This window comes from Oncorhynchus keta, chromosome 30 (assembly GCF_023373465.1).
Source record: "Oncorhynchus keta strain PuntledgeMale-10-30-2019 chromosome 30, Oket_V2, whole genome shotgun sequence".
Lineage (NCBI taxonomy): Eukaryota > Metazoa > Chordata > Actinopteri > Salmoniformes > Salmonidae > Oncorhynchus > Oncorhynchus keta.
Genome location: NC_068450.1, coordinates 41512966 through 41527207, shown reverse-complemented (window position 1 = coordinate 41527207; position 14242 = coordinate 41512966). Strand labels below are relative to the sequence as shown.

The 14242-nt window shown below is 41.5% G+C and overlaps 1 protein-coding gene across 11 annotated transcripts in view; it reads left to right on the top strand.

Moving 5' to 3' along the window:
- Positions 1 to 14242, top strand: part of LOC118363609 (LIM and calponin homology domains-containing protein 1-like) — a 160025-nt gene that overhangs the window by 45764 nt on the left and 100019 nt on the right. For all 11 annotated transcript variants that reach the window (XM_052488438.1, XM_052488443.1, XM_052488439.1 and 8 more), the window contains exon 2: positions 14051 to 14121. In XM_052488438.1, coding sequence (XP_052344398.1) covers positions 14051 to 14121 — 71 coding nt within the window. The remainder of the gene's footprint in view (positions 1 to 14050; positions 14122 to 14242) is intronic.

Below are 14242 nucleotides of genomic sequence, written 5' to 3'. Positions count from 1 at the left end.
TGTATCACAATTCATGTTTGTCAGAAGTTTACATACACTAAGTGCCTTTAAACAGCTTGGAAAATTCCAGAAAATGATGGCATGGCTTTAGAAGCTTCTGATAGGCTAATTGACATAATTTGAGTCAATTGGAGGTGTACTTGTGGATGTATTTCAAGGTCTACCTTCAAACTCAGTGCCTTTTTGCTTGCCGTCATGGGAAAATCAAAAAGAAATCAGCCAAGACTTCAGAAAAATAATTGTAGACCTCCACAAGTCTGGTTCATCCTTGGGAGAAATGTCCAAATGCTTGTAGGTACCATGTTCATCTGTACAAACAATAGTACGCAAATATAAACACCATGGGATCACGCAGCTGTCATACCACTCAGGAAGGAGACGCGTTCCGTCTCCTAGAGATGAACGTACTTCGGTGCGAAGTGCAAATCAATCCCAGAACAACAGCAAAGGACCTTGTGAAGATGCTGGAGGAAACAAGTACAAAAGTATCTATATCTACAGTAAAACTAGTCCTATATCGACATAACCTGACAGGCCACTCAGCAAGGAAGACGCCACTGCTCTGGTCACTGAGGGGCCAAGCCTCGATACACCCACAACTAGTTTGTTCATCAAAACCTAGCCCTTTCATGCCACTGCTACTGTGCCCATAATTCCGGTTGTAAAAATTGCAAAAATATCACGCTCCCGCCAGCGCTAAGATTTACCTTTGCGTTTGATTCGTTAAAATAGAGCCCACTGTCTCTGATGGACACAAATGTGGCATATTCGTATACTCACTTTTTATTTATTATGCCATGGTACTACTACATATTTGTAAGTCGCTCTGGATAAGAGCGTCTGCTAAATGACTTAAATGTAATGTAATATTTTTCCTCCATTTAGCTACTTTAATAATATGGCAGGCCTCTACCCTGTTGATATATTTGTCTCTTTCTACTGTTGTGATGTCCACATAAAACATGATATAAATCAAGGTAATCGAGTGTTACACAATATAGCTTATGTGGTCAGGGTGTAACGAGAGAAGCAAGCTGGTGCCAATCAACTCTAGTGTATTGTGCAACATTCGGTCCCTTGCATGCATCTACCCCTTACAATTGCATCATAGTGAAAACATATGATCACATATTTCAACTTTATTTGCACTTTTTGCAAGGAGAGGTACAGTAGCTATTGACATATGTTTATGTGTGTGTGCAGGTGTGTGTGTGGTCTTTCTAGCACAGCATCCTTTTATGACATAACATTGACAAACAGTGGCACAGTATACAGTACGAAATATGACTATCTATCATAAGGCAGGGCTAAATTACCCGCAATCAAATAAACACAACCATCATTTCTCAATCAGTAGCTGTGGTTTTTTCATGGCAAGCCTTCTATTGGGGTGTCTTGGTGAGGGATTTACGGACTGTGTTTTGACTTTGCTGTGGTCTAGTGCTGATTCCAACTGTGTAATGCCATAGTAATTGGGCTCCATTAACTGTCATTACCTGTGATGATCCCTCCTCACAAAAGGCTTTTGTTCTGCCTCTGGCAAGCCATTGTTGGTGGTTAAGTTGATTTAAAACTCTGGCACTTCCTCAGAGATGACTGCTGCTCAAGTTCCGCCCAAATTGAGAAGTGTTTGCTGTGTTGTCAGGCTAATATATAGATGTAGGCTATAGACAGTGTGTCTCTGCATTCTCAGGGACATCGTAAAAGTTAAGACCATAAATATGTCGCATTTTGAAGTTTATGTTATTTTAGATTTCTTTTTGCACAGCTCAGTGCCGTCACGCAAGTATTCCTGTCCCAAGCTTTCATATGTACATCACTGTATATCCATTAGTTTGTATCTATTGGATGTCAGCCTCTAAATCATTTTGACCTCCACTTGGGTGATTTACTGTATAGATCTGTATGCAGCAAGCCTGAGGACCAGGTTCCACATCTGATACATCTGCCAAGATCGCATCAATGAACCCCAGGTTCCAAAGTAGACAGGGGATTTTTTTTATTTATTCTGTTTTACAGGCCTACACATTCTCTCCAGATGCTCTAGCTTCTCTCCTCTTCCTGCACCATAGGGGTGAATATGATGACAGTATATTGTAGCTCATTCCTGTTCACCCCACGCTTATGCTAAGTTGCGAGCCTTGCGACATAGGAAGGGAGGGAGAACGGGGTAAATATCATATTGCCGTGGGGAAAAGGCTCTTCATTTTGGGGGGTTTATAGAAATTCACTCGTTGACAGGTGGCATGGCCAATAGTTTCCGAGGACAAGGACGGAAGGAATTAGACTTCGTTGACATTTAAACAATTTGACCACAGGCATTTGAACAGTGTTCTGGTTAAATAAGTATGGAAGTTTTGCTGCTCTGAATCACGCTCTTTGGAAATGATAATTTTACAGTCAAGTTTTTCCTGTTCCTGTTTTCCTGTTCTCCCTGTCTATCAGTTGTGAAAATATAATTTTGTTGGTTTGTGACCCTGTGACCCTTTCGTTGATTAGTGGTTGAACTCTGGGTTAAAATGTATGTTGATGACTTTTTGCAACAAAAAATAAAGAGATATCGAGGAAGCTGATGGAAATGTTAACCATTTCTTGCCCAAAGGTTATTCATTTCTAAAACCAAACGAGGCTCTTCTCCACCTCCCCCTCCTCATCCCCTTCTTCCTCCCACTCCGTAGGCCGAGTCCTTAATAGAATAGAATAGCACACTGGGCTAGTGCTAAAAGCAGAATGTAGGCCAGAATCCTCCAGCTGCCAACAGCTTTACCAGCAGCCTTTGGGACTGTAGAGGAGGGCAGCAGTGGCAGAGACGTTTCATCGTGTTCTCACCCACTGCAGTGCTGCAAAACCCTCCTTAAGGTTCGAACAGTTGCCCCTGAGTTACCACAGTGGTGTCAGCAAGCACAGCCACTAACTGTGACATTGAACCCCAAACTCCCTCCCACCCCAGTCTATAATATATTCCCCAATGTGCCAAGCCCCAGGGTATCCAGCCCATAGTCACAATAGATGGGGCGAGCCACTAGAAATCCAAGGCCAATTGGTTTCCTTTGAGAATAGCAGCAGTGGCAGAGCGTAAAAAGATTTGAATGAAGGTTCCTGGACGGATCCCTCTCATGACCTTTGGCTGAACTGTTGAAGCCTCAAATAGTTAGACAAACCCTAAGAAATATAGAGGACCCCACGCATAGAATTCCTACAAACTGATGATACACAATGCACCGATGATGGAGTCCTTGGATGTGTTTATTTTCATACCTATTATACACTTCTCTCTAAGTTAAGGGGGTCTGAGAGGGGCCCAGAGATGTTTTATCATAGCTAGTGGGGCAAAAAAGTATTTAGTCAGCCACCAATTGTGCAAGTTCTCCCACTTAAAAAGATGAAAGAGGCCTGTAATTTTCATCATAGGTACACTTCAACTATGACAGACAAAATGAGAGAGAAAAAATCCAGAAAATCACATTGTAGGATCTTTTTATGAATTGATTTGCAAATTATGGTGGAAAATAAGTATTTGGTCAATAACAAAAGTTTATCTCGATACTTTGTTATATACCCTTTGTTGGCAATGACAGAGGTCAAACGTTTTCTGTAAGTCTAAACAAGGTTTTCACACACTGTTACTGGTATTTTGGCCTATCCCTCCATTCAGATCTCCTCTCGAGCAGTGATGTTTTGTTGCTGTTGCTGGGCAACACAGACTTTCAACTCCCTCCAAAGATTTTCTATGGGGTTGAGATCTGGAAATGCTTCTTACGAAGCCACTCCTTTGTGGCCCGGGCGGTGTGTTTGGGATCATTGTCATGCTGAAAGACCCAGCCACGTTTCATCTTCAATGCCCTTGCTGATGGAAGGAGGTTTTCACTCAATCTCACGATACATGGCCCCATTCATTCTTTTCTTCACACGGATCAGTCGTCCTGGTCCCTTTGCAGACAAACAGCCCCAAAGCATGATGTTTCCACCCCATGCTTCACAGTAGGTATGGTGTTCTTTGGATGCAACTCAGCATTCTTTGTCCTTCAAACACGACGAGTTGAGTTTTTACCAAAAAGTTATATTTTGGTTTCATCTGACCATATGACATTCTTCCAATCTTCTTCTGGATCATCCAAATGCTCTCTAGCAAAATTCAGATGGGCCTGGACATGTACTGGATTAAGCAGGGGGCACGTCTGGCACTGCAGGATTTGAGTCCCTGGCCCCGTAGTGTGTTACTGTTGGTAGGCTTTGTTACTTTGGTCCCAGCTCTCAGCAGGTCATTCACTAGGTCCCCCCGTTTGGTTCTGGGATTTTTGCTCAACGTTCTTGTGATCATTTTGACCCCACAGGGTGAGATCTTGCGTGGAGCCCCAGCTCGAGGGAGATTATCAGTGGTCTTTTATGTCTTCCATTTCCAAATAATTGCTCCCACAGCTGATTTCTTCAAACCAAGCTGCTTACCTATTGCAGATTCAGTCTTCCCAGCCTGGTGCAGGTCTACAATTTTGTTTCTGGTGTCCTTTGACAGTTCTTTGGTCTTGGCCATAGTGGAGTTTGGAGTGTGACTGTTTGAGGTTGTGGGCAGATGTCTTTTATACTGATAACAAGTTCACACAGGTGCCATTAATACAGGTAACGAGTGGAGGACAGAGGAGCCTCTTAAAGAAGAAGTTACAGGTCTGTGAGAGCCAGAACTCTTGCTTGTTTGTAGGTGACCAAATACTTATTTTCCACCATAATTTGCAAATAAATTCATTAAAAATCCTACAATGTGATTTTCTGGATTTTTTTTGTTGAAGTGTACCTGTGATGAAAATTACAGGCCTCTCTCATCTTTTTAAGTGGGAGAACTTGCACAATTGGTGGCTGACTAAATACTTTTTTGCCTCACTGTATATCTTGGTAAAACGTGGCAGTCACAACATTTGTGTATTTGTGCTATGTTAACAAAAAGGTGATTTAGTTCCTCCTGCTGTGCAAGTTGTAAATGACTGTATTATTGTTGTAGTGATATCACTCAATTTTATACAATTTTAATACCTTATTTTTATATACTTATTTGGATGCTTATATACTTTATATACAGTGCCTTGCGAAAGTATTCGGCCCCCTTGAACTTTGCGACCTTTTGCCACATTTCAGGCTTCAAACATAAAGATATAAAACTGTATTTTTTTGTGAAGAAACAACAACAAGTGGGACACAATCATGAAGTGGAACGACATTTATTGGATATTTAAAACTTTTTTAACAAATCAAAAACTGAAAAATTGGGCGTGCAAAATTATTCAGCCCCTTTACTTTCAGTGCAGCAAACTCTCTCCAGAAGTTCAGTGAGGATCTCTGAATGATCCAATGTTGACCTAAATGACTAATGATAAATACAATACACCTGTGTGTAATCAAGTCTCTGTATAAATGCACCTGCACTGTGTTGGGCCGAATACTTTCGCAAGGCACTGTACTTATATATTTATTTATACCTTATACCACAATGTCTACAGTGCCTTGAGAAAGTATTCATACCTCTTGGCTTATTCCACATTTTCTTGTGTTACAGCCTTATTCTAAAATGGATTAAATAGTTTCCCCCCCTCATCAATCTACACACAATACTCCATAATGACAAACCAAAAACAAGTTTTTCGAATGTTTTTGCAAATGTATTAAAAATAAAAACTTAAATATCACATTTTCATACATTTTCAGACCTTTTGCGATGAGACTCAGAATTGAGCTCAGGTGCAACCTGTTTCCATTGATCATTGTTGAGATGTTACTACAACTTGATTGGAGTTCATCTGTGGTAAATTCAATTGATTGGACATAATTTGTAAAGGCACCTGACTATATAAGTGACCCGATTCAGGAAAACTAGGTTGCAAGTCATGACTTCACAAGAGAGCCGTTGGAACGTAATATTTTTTTAAAACAAAATGCGTTTTTTGGCAGAAAGGCCTCCTCAAACATATGAACTTTCATGTGCCTTAATAACAAACTTGTATGCCATCTGTAAATATAAATACAATTGTTATATTATGAGCCTTGTTTTTAAAGCCACAGAAAAGTCACCAACCTTCCCACTATCCATGGTTGGCTGAGATAATGAGTGGGCTGGACACAAGAGATGAGTTTGGATTGGTCTGCCATATTGCATGATGGATGCGTCTCCCTGTCACGGATGTTTGAAGATGCCCTTAGTTTGAAGATGTAATCCGGAGACAGGTGTTTTCTCCGTCTCTTTAGCTATCATACTCTAATTCCACTGATTTCAAAACATGATCCTCCAGAAAGTGGAGAGAAACACTTATGCAGCTCCATTACACAATACATTTTTAAAAAAGCCTTGTTTGACAGGATCACCAACACAGACTGACCAGCTCAAATAGACAGCAGCCTTCTACATGGCAGACCAATCCAAACTCCTCTCTCAGCATGTCCAACCCATTCATTATCTCAGCCAATCAGGGCTAGTGGGAAGGTTGCTGACTTTTTCTGTGGCTTAACCAACAAGGCTCATAATTTAACAATTGTATTGGTATTTACAGATGGCATACCAGTTTTCTATTAAGGCACATGAAAGTTCACATGTTCCAGAAGGCATTTCTGCCAAAACAACACGTTAAAAAAATAAAACTTAAAATGGCTCTCCTGTGAAGTCATGATTTGTGACATAAGCCTAGTTTCCTGAAACGGGTCACAAATATCGAATTTACAGAAGTATTTGCACCCCTGAGGACCCACATGTTATAATCACCTTTGGCAGAGATTACAGCTGTGAGATTGCAGCTGTCCTTCTGGTCTCCAAGACCATTCCACACATTAGTTGTGCAACATTTGCACATTATATTTGTTTTTATTCTTCAAGGTCTGTCAAGTGGGTTGTTGATCATTTCTAGACAGTTATTTTCAAGTCTTTCCATAGATTTTCAAGCCAATTTATGTCACAAATGTAACCAGGCCACTCAGGAACATTTAATGTCATCTTTGTAAGCAACTCCATTGTATATTTTGCCATGTGTTTTAGGTTATATTGTCCTGCTGAAAGGTGAATTAATCTCCCAGAGCCTGAAGGAAAGAAGACTGAACCAGGTTTCCTTCTTGGAAAACTCCCTTGCTGATGACAATAATTTCGCTATACTCGCATTAACATCTACTAAACGTGTATGTGACCAATAAAATCTGATTTGATTTGATTCAACAAGCATACCCATAACATGATGCAGCCACCACCATGCTTGAAAATATGAATTGGTGCTCAATAATGTGTTGTGTTGGATTTGCCCCAAACATAACGCTTTGTATTCAGGACATGTAGTGAATTTCTTAGCCACATTTTTGCAGTTTTAATTTGGTGCCTTATTGCAAACATGATGGATGTTTTGGGATATTTTTAGTCTGTACAGGCTTCCTTTTTTTCAATCTGTCAATTTGGTTAGTGTTGTGGAGTAATTAAAATGTTGTTAATCCATCCTCAGTTTTGACAGCCATTAACTATTTTAAAGTCACCATTGGTGAAATCTCTTGCGTGGTTTCCTTCCTCTCTGGCAACTGAGTTAGGAAAGACGCCTGTATCTTTGTAGTGACTGGTTGTATTGATACACCATCCAACGTTTTTATATACCCATCTACCCATAGGTGCTCTTCTTTGCAAGGCCTTGAAAGACCTTCTTTGTCTTTGTGATTGAATCTGTGCTTGAAATCCACTGCTCGACTGAGGGACCTTACAGATAATTGTATGTACTGGGGTACAGAGATGAAGTAGTCTTTCAAAAAATTGTTAAAACTATTGCACACGAAGTCCATGCAACTTATGTGACTTGTTAAGCATATTTTTACTGCTGAACTTATTTAGGCTTGCCATAACAGAGGTTGAATACATTTTAGATTTTAATTTTTAACCAATTTAGAACAGTTTCTACAAGCAGAATTCCACTTTGACATTTTTGGATATTGTGTGTCGAAGGGTGACCCAAAATCTCAATTTAATAAATGTTCAATTCCAGCTGTAACACAACAAAATGTGGAAAAAGTAAAGAGGTGTGAATACTTTCTGAAGGCACTGTATACTGTATATGTTACTTTATAAAATCATGATCTCTGGCTAGGCTTTGCCGAATAACACTAGTTATTCACTTTTAGGATTTAATGGAAATATATGGGAATTAACGGAAATATATGCAAATTAATATTAATACCATTTAAACGTAGATGTTTTTTGCATTGGATATGTTTACCATATCCTGTGGAGACAGAAACAAACCTTTTACCTTATCATAAGTGGACATGATTGCAAATGATTAAATCCTTCCAATAGAAAAAAATAATACAATTGCGTTACGAATTTAACTTTAGTTAAATGAGTTGACTCTTCACATGGGATGATTTCACTCAACAACAATAGAAAGGGAATATTAAATTATCCCCAATGATCCATCGCATCTCCCAAAAATGGTTTCAACAAACATCTGTAAAATGATAGTCTAGAAACTAAAGCTTTGGTTGTCTCCCTCTCAGGCTTCCATGTCTTCTCCCTGGACCTCCTCAATATCCACTTCTTAAACATCAGACTCTGAGGCCTCATATTCACTGTCACTTTCCAACCACTTTCCAACCTCAAATTTGCCCAGATGGCCACCAATTTTCCAACCCTTGTATTGGTCGGCCTGTTGCGTGCTTTGGTTTGTGTGTACCCAAACAAACAGTTGCGCTCTGAGGCTGCTGAAGTTGGTGGATGATGGAGGCAACAGGAGAAAGAGCATCCGATCCACAAAGTCCCTTCCTTCTTGGAAGTTTACTTTGCCAGACTGCCAAGAACCTTGCCATCATCCAGGCCAAGGTGGTGAGACAAGGTAGTGATGACACCATTGGCATTGTTGATCTCTGCACCAGACAGGATGCTCTGGCCAGCATACTTGGGGTCCAACATGTACGCTGCAGCGTGTATGAGCTTCAGGCAGAAGTTCTTCACGCTTTTTGATGTATTTCAGAACTGCAGTTTCCTCTGCTTGGAGCAACAGTGAAGTGGGCAGGGCAGTACGATTTTCTACCCTTACATCTGCAAGCAGAGTCTGAACATCAGACATGATGGCATTGTCTCCCTCAATCCGTGCAATGGCTACTGCTATAGGTTTCAGGCTGCTTTACCACTCTCTCCAAAAATACATAATCCAGGAGGATCCTGTTGATGGGGCTGTCCATATCGGCAGACTGTGTGATATGGCCATTTCTTGGAGAGACTCCTTCCCCTCCAGGAGACTGTCAAACATGTTGACAACACCACCCCAACGGCTGTTGCTGGGCAGATTCAATGTGGTGCTCTTATTCTTCTCACTTTGCTTGGTGAGGTAGATTGCTGCTATAACTTGATGGCCCTTCACATACCTAACCATTTTCTTTGCTCTCTTGTAGAGTGTATCCATTGTTTTCAGTGCCACGGTGTCCTTGAGGAGCAGATTCCTTGCATGAGCAGCACAGCCAATGGGGTTTATGTGAGGGTAGGACTCCTCCACTTTCGACCAAGCAGCCTTCATGTTCGCAGCATTGTCTGTCACCAGTGCAAATACCTTCTGTGGTCCAGGAGTCATTGATGACTGCCTTCAGCTCATCTGCAATGTAGAGACTGGTGTGTCTGTTGTCCCTTGTGTCTGTGCTCATGTAGAATACTGGTTGAGGGGTGGAGATGATGTAGTTAATTATTCTTTGCCGACGAACATTCGGCCACACATCAGAGATGATTGTAATACAGTCTGCTTTCTCTATGATTTGCTTGACTTTCACTTGATCTCTGCATCCAGCAAATGAGTAGAAAAAACATGTCTGGTTGGAGGGGTGTATGCTGGGCAAGGACATTCATAAATCTCTTCCAATACACATTGCCTGTGAGCATCAGAGGTGAACCAGTTGCATACACAGCTCAGCAACACATTCAAAAGCATTTCTCTGACTACGTTCCTCCATTGAGTAAAAAAAAATCTGATTCCAGGGGCACCATGGGCTGTTGCTATCGATAAGGTGTCTGATTCATCATTCATCGTCAACTTTATGCACTTGGCCAGATGATTCTGCATCTTTGTTGCGTTCTTCACATATGATTTGGCACAGTATTTGCAAATGTACACAGCGTTTCCACCAGCATTAGCTGCAGTGAAATTTCCCCACACATCAGATAGTGCCCTTGGCATTTTCCTGTAAAGATTAGAAGGAAAAAAAGATGAGAAAAAAATGAGTAATAAAACCCAAACACAATTCCATGTAAAGATACATTTTTAAGCAGTTAGATTAAACAACTCCTTTGTAAGATACATGTTTTAAAATTAAACATGTATGGAAACAGGTGAATTAACACTCATTAGTTAGCAGGCTTGAGCAGGCTAAAACCCACATGGTAGCAAAAACTAACTAGCAGATATTGTTAACAAGTTAGAAATAATTTAAACACACTTTTCTGTAGGCTACTATATTTACTAGTTAACAAAAAATCATGTATGTCATAAAATGTTTTCACCCCACCCAGTATTGTAATCAAAACGTACAAGAATGCATGTAGTCCTTGGCTCAGACAGTGTAGTAGTGTGGGCTCAACAGCATTTCACTTGTGTGCAAGATCTTGAGAGCCAGCTGTACATGTGATGGAAGAATACACTGTGCATGCAGAGGGTTACAATCCCATTGAATTGGGGATAGTTTAACCAAAATTTGCCACAAGACCTAGACTTGCCTTATGTGTATCCCACAAAAAAAGGTTCACTGTTATAAGCTAACTTAGAATTCCCCAAAATCCCGGGTTTATCTTCCCATGGATAATTTCAGGAAAAATTCTGGAAATTTACCGGAAAGTTTCCGACCCTTTTCATCCCTGGATGGGACATCGTACTATACACTCCTGCAGTCACGGAAACATGCCTTTCATGAACCTGGAATTACCGGTTATTCATTTGGGACAGGTAGCTTTCCGTGGAAATACCCCAGAGATTACCATATGGTAATAGTTCTATTTTTATTGGCTGGGCCCTATGGGTCCAGTTAAGTCTATTTCCACAAAGAGAGATATCTGTTCAGGAAAATGTTGGCCCTTTGATGGGTCTTATGTCACAGGATTTTGTCTTAAAGGGCTTTTGACTTTTGAACTGGATTAAAGGGTTTTCAACTTTGAACTAGAAAAAAGGGTCAATTAGACTTTGGGGTCAAACTCTCCTGGGCGCTTGACCCCAAGGCCATTTTTACTCAGGGAGCTGTGTGTTTATTCAATTGAACCTGTCACAGTACAGTTAGGCTCCAGTCTTAAGGACCCTCCCTTGGTGTGCTAGGAACTAATTCAGCTTTTACTGCCATGTTAGACTATAGCTTCCTGATACAAGTCCCAGAGGGGCTATATTAGCCAGGAATGGCCTGCTTTAGCGATCAGCCCCCCCCAGCCAGAAATCTCTATGATGAGGTAAGCCTGGGTGTGGTGGTGGGCCTAAGGCCTGCGCGAGTTCTACCAGCTTCCTTTCAGCCTTAGCGGGTCTCTGTGTTGTCTGTGTGTCGAGGCAGCTCGTATGAGACAAGCAGACATGCAGGAATTACAGGGTCTTTAACAATTACAGTGGCTGCCAAAGAGGGGCCAGGCAAGGAGAAAAACAGAGCCCCTCAATATTCTGAGCCCAGACGTCCAATTGGCCAATCGCAGGCGGTGTTATAGCCAGCCTCCAGACCAGGAAGACGTAATGCAGGTTTATGGACGTAACCCCGGGGGCAGTGCATTTTGAGGCTGTGGCTTGAGGCACTTGTATTGAGCTTTGTTGGTTATTTACTTCATAGTTGTATGTGAAGCCGTGTGTCGTCGTCGTATTTTCGAGCTTCCCAATTTCCTTCAAAAGAATGATTCTTTAGTGAAACAAAACTGCTGTGGGCCAGTTTGCCTGAAACAGCCTGGTTGAATGAGTGAGTGCAGTTTTGTCCCTCTGCTACAGTACATTGCAGCTCTTTCTGTGTGGTAAGAAATAACCAGATGTCATACTGTATCCCCCAGCCCTGTTCAGTTGATGAAACACAGCCATCTGCTGATGCCCTCTATGCCTCGAGTCCACATCAGGTGAATCAGTGGACACCAGGTTGACATAAGCCATTATTCAAGCCTGGTAGACATTGCCGTTACCCTCAATTTTAGCTCAGAAATATATCATGCGTTGATATATCAAGGTCATCATCACTAGAGTGAAATATGCTGCTGTATTAAAGCACATCTAGGCTGATACTTTACTTTGGAGTCTGACACTGTATTAGTCTACATTGCACTGTACTTTATTATACACTGAAAACTATACAGCAATTCAAAATGATTCCTCATAATTTGGACCAAATGCTTTCAGACAGGTTAATGTTTGGACGTTTGGACCTCACACAGTGACACAGGCCTCCCAAAAAGAATGTCGTCTCTCATCACTTTTGTCGTCAATGGGAAGACAATGCCAGGTTCACAATTCTCACCCACCGTATGAATAGTCGTAGTGAAGGGCCCCAACGTCAGCACACTAGCCAGATCTGTAACACACACACACACCAGGTGGTAGGGCTTGTTTCACCCGCCACCCAACACAGATCAACATTTTGGCCTACTCACTGACATACAGCAGTCCGTTTATTTTGTACACCGTCCAAGTCCAAATGAGCCAAAGAACTGACAGAAATGCACACCCCAGCCAGCCAGTCGTTGTATATCCCCAATCTCCACACTTTTTCCACAGCTGTACTAATAAATGGAACTGGACCAGTCAGGGAATTTATCCCCTAATTGTTTTGGCTTCCAAATGAACGATCCGAAGATACGCTACTTTTTAAATGGCTATTCTTTGCTATGTGAAAATGAATGACTTTTAACTTTGTCTGGCACTTGCAAGTCTGACAGCGGGGAGGTTAGAGGTGTTTTTTGAGCGAGGAGAGATTATTAAAGTAAGTACTGCTGATATTTGAGTAAAACGTTTGTAATTCATTTGTGTGTGTGTGTGTGTGTTGTAAACATTGTGTTTGCCAGGATTTGTGATGTGTGTGAGGAGGATGTCCTTCTGTACACATAACCTTCCAGGTTAGAGGTCAAGGAACCTTGAAATGTCAAGAGGTGAACAGGTACTCTAACTTGCTGAGGTTTCCATCATAAGTTGTATTAGCGTGCTGACATTAGTCAATGCTTTCCCTGCTTGAAATTGAAAGGAGCTTTTTCTGTGCTTTTCTATGATATTGCACCTGATACCAATCTGAAGTATATAAGCATACTGTCATCTTTGGATGCTAAAAAAATGTGTTGCAGTTAAGACTGAAAATAACAAATGTACATTTGAACAATACAGCCTAGCCTATACATCCGAATATCCTATTCGGATGTATAGGCTAAGCTAGGCTAGGCATTAGACCACAGTGACAAATGTGGACTTAGTCCAGTCATGCAACAGCATGCAAACGTATAGCTTACCCCCACCAAGAGACCACTGAACTACTAGTAGAGATTAATCTCTTATGTCACAACCAATTAGTGGCCTGGAGCGGCCCCAGAGAGCGATTTTGTGGGGATGATGGCAGCTTATGTCAAGCTTGTTAGCGTACCGCTTGTTAGCTAGCGCTGTGAACTAGCAAGCGTTACCGAATAGACTTAGTTTCTCGTTCTCTTCCTCATCGCTCTGGCGGTTTTATCTGGAGGTTTGTGGAGGAAAAGCTTTAAGCGCCAAGAACAAAGGTTATTGTTTTTTTTTCCCGCAGAGGGGTTTTTGGTTAGTGGACGATGATGTACAGTTTGACGTGGGATGCTTACTGTACACTCTCTTTCATCCGCTTCGGTCGGCCATGCTTCTTCACGTGCTATTGAAGTAGCCAAATGTTAAAAAACATAGCATTTTGTAGTTATTTATCTTCAACTAAGCAAAGACTGGTGTTTTTGAAAAAGAAAAGACGGTGGCACACTGAGAGGAAAAGGAATAGCTGTTGCGCATGACTTTTAACCAACACTGCAGCACCTAAACGGTTGAAGGAGCAATGAGGAATACGAACAAGGGAGCTGACGCCATCTTTGTTTTCCCTTTCTGATCGGCAGGCGGTCACAGGCAGATGCTCCGGTGACAAGGACTTCAGGGGAGGCCTGGAGAACGGGATCCTGCTGTGCGAGTAAGTGCTCCCCATCTTTTGCAACTCCTTCACGTTACTGTATGCAGTGTCCTCAGGTACGTTTCCCCTTGTGGCTCGGGCACAATAAGTGTTGCCTTTATAGAGCAATTTTCCCAAGCGC